A 1,619-nucleotide genomic window follows, 5' to 3' on the forward strand; every position below is an offset into this window, starting at 1 on the left:
TTTTTTTTTTTTTTTTTTTTTTTAAACGCGAGGTTGCAAACGGTCCAATCACGTTGGACTTGGAAAGCACGTGCCCCAGAAACCTGTAAAGACAGGTTGACGCATGCGCAGTAAAGCAGCCTAGCATTTTAGTCAAACAGCGCCCTCTATTGCATGCGATAGTGACCGTGCACAAGACAGGAAACCACGAATGTTTGACTAAATTTGCATTTATTGAACAGTAAAACATGTTTGTGTTAAGAAAATATTAGAACGTCAACAATCAGCTTTACTCATTTGGATGAACAAAATCAACTGGCTAGAAAAGAGCATCCAAAATGTGCTCTGCTATAGAAGGCAGATGCTTTAGATCATTCAACAACTGTAAAAGGACGTGAACGGTGTACATATGAAGAACCTTCAATCCCTTATATAACAGTTAGAATCTAGAAATCATCAAAACACACCCATCATCTCAGCAATGAGAAGTATGGGAAGCAAAAGAGGAACAAGGGACAACTGAATGGAAGGGCCAGCGTTGCAAAAGTCTTCCTCACAACAGGTGGTCTTCAAGGTGTATAAGGTCTTATTGGCAAGGAACGCTACAACTGTTGTCTTGTTGCACTCCTCCATGGGAAGACAACCCATCACCTTTAGATCCAGGACAGAAGCTGACAAACCAAAGGGAAAGGATTGTGGCGTAACAAAGGTAGATGGGTTGAGATATATTAATTTAAAAAAAAAGATACCCCAAATCACTTTTACCTGCTTTACCAGTTCCCACAGAACACAATTCATTATCACTGCAGTTTGTCTTGGTAGTGTAACACACATCCCAGAATCCAAGCTCACACCGAAAGCACTCAAGTGTTTGTCCTGCAAGCAAAGAGAAATTCAAGTGCATTATTCTCTCTGGCACAAACAGGTGTGTATGGTGTGGTTGCATTTCATGTCGTTAACGGTATTTCCAAATGCCATTAATCACTCATATTGCAGCTACAAAGGGACTTAATCACATTGGAATGATTCTACTTCAAATGTAGTAGTATGGCTATAAACGGTCAGCAAAACATGCATTCAAAACATTTGTTAGAATAAAACAATAAAGCACAATAGGCTACTTCTCAAATTCCATGGAAATTACCGACTTACCCAAACAAAACAAAGACACCACCAACGCAAAGGCAGTAAAAATCTTCCCCCTCATGTTTAAGTGAGTTTTAAAAGTAGATACGGCCATAAATATGAAAGCAACAACTTGAGCTGGATATACTACCAAACACACAGCCAGTCTATGCAATCGTGTGTGACATTGGGATTGCTGCATAATGCATGGTAAGGTGTGAGGGGGATAAATGCATGATCTTATTAGCCATTCATAAGAAGCAGCTGTTTAGCACGTGTAGCGCAAGACAAAAACGAAATGTATCACGTGCACGTTCAAACACACCCTTGCTCGATCGTAATTCAATGCAAACGTTTTAATCAAGCTATATGTAAGTTGTAATATCATGTAATCTATTTACTCCATGACTTCAGAAGACAAGAAGTTAAAAAAGAGAGAATGATCAATAAATTAAAAGGACGTAGACATCTTTTCAATCATTTTACGTATTACTCTTTAATAGTTCATAACGTGT

General features: G+C 38.7%; 1 protein-coding gene across 1 annotated transcript in view; it reads left to right on the forward strand.

Annotated features, from left to right (window-relative positions):
- The first annotated feature begins 1,307 nt into the window (after positions 1-1,307).
- Positions 1,308-1,619, forward strand: part of LOC107575508 (tyrosine-protein phosphatase non-receptor type 2-like) — an 11,051-nt gene continuing 10,739 nt past the window's right edge. The window contains exon 1 of the mRNA XM_016261871.1: positions 1,308-1,319. Within this exon, the coding sequence (XP_016117357.1) occupies positions 1,308-1,319 (12 nt within the window). The remainder of the gene's footprint in view (positions 1,320-1,619) is intronic.

The sequence above is a fragment of the Sinocyclocheilus grahami genome, unplaced genomic scaffold, assembly GCF_001515645.1.
Source record: "Sinocyclocheilus grahami isolate Dianchi unplaced genomic scaffold, SAMN03320097.WGS_v1.1 scaffold2682.1, whole genome shotgun sequence".
NCBI lineage: Eukaryota > Metazoa > Chordata > Actinopteri > Cypriniformes > Cyprinidae > Sinocyclocheilus > Sinocyclocheilus grahami.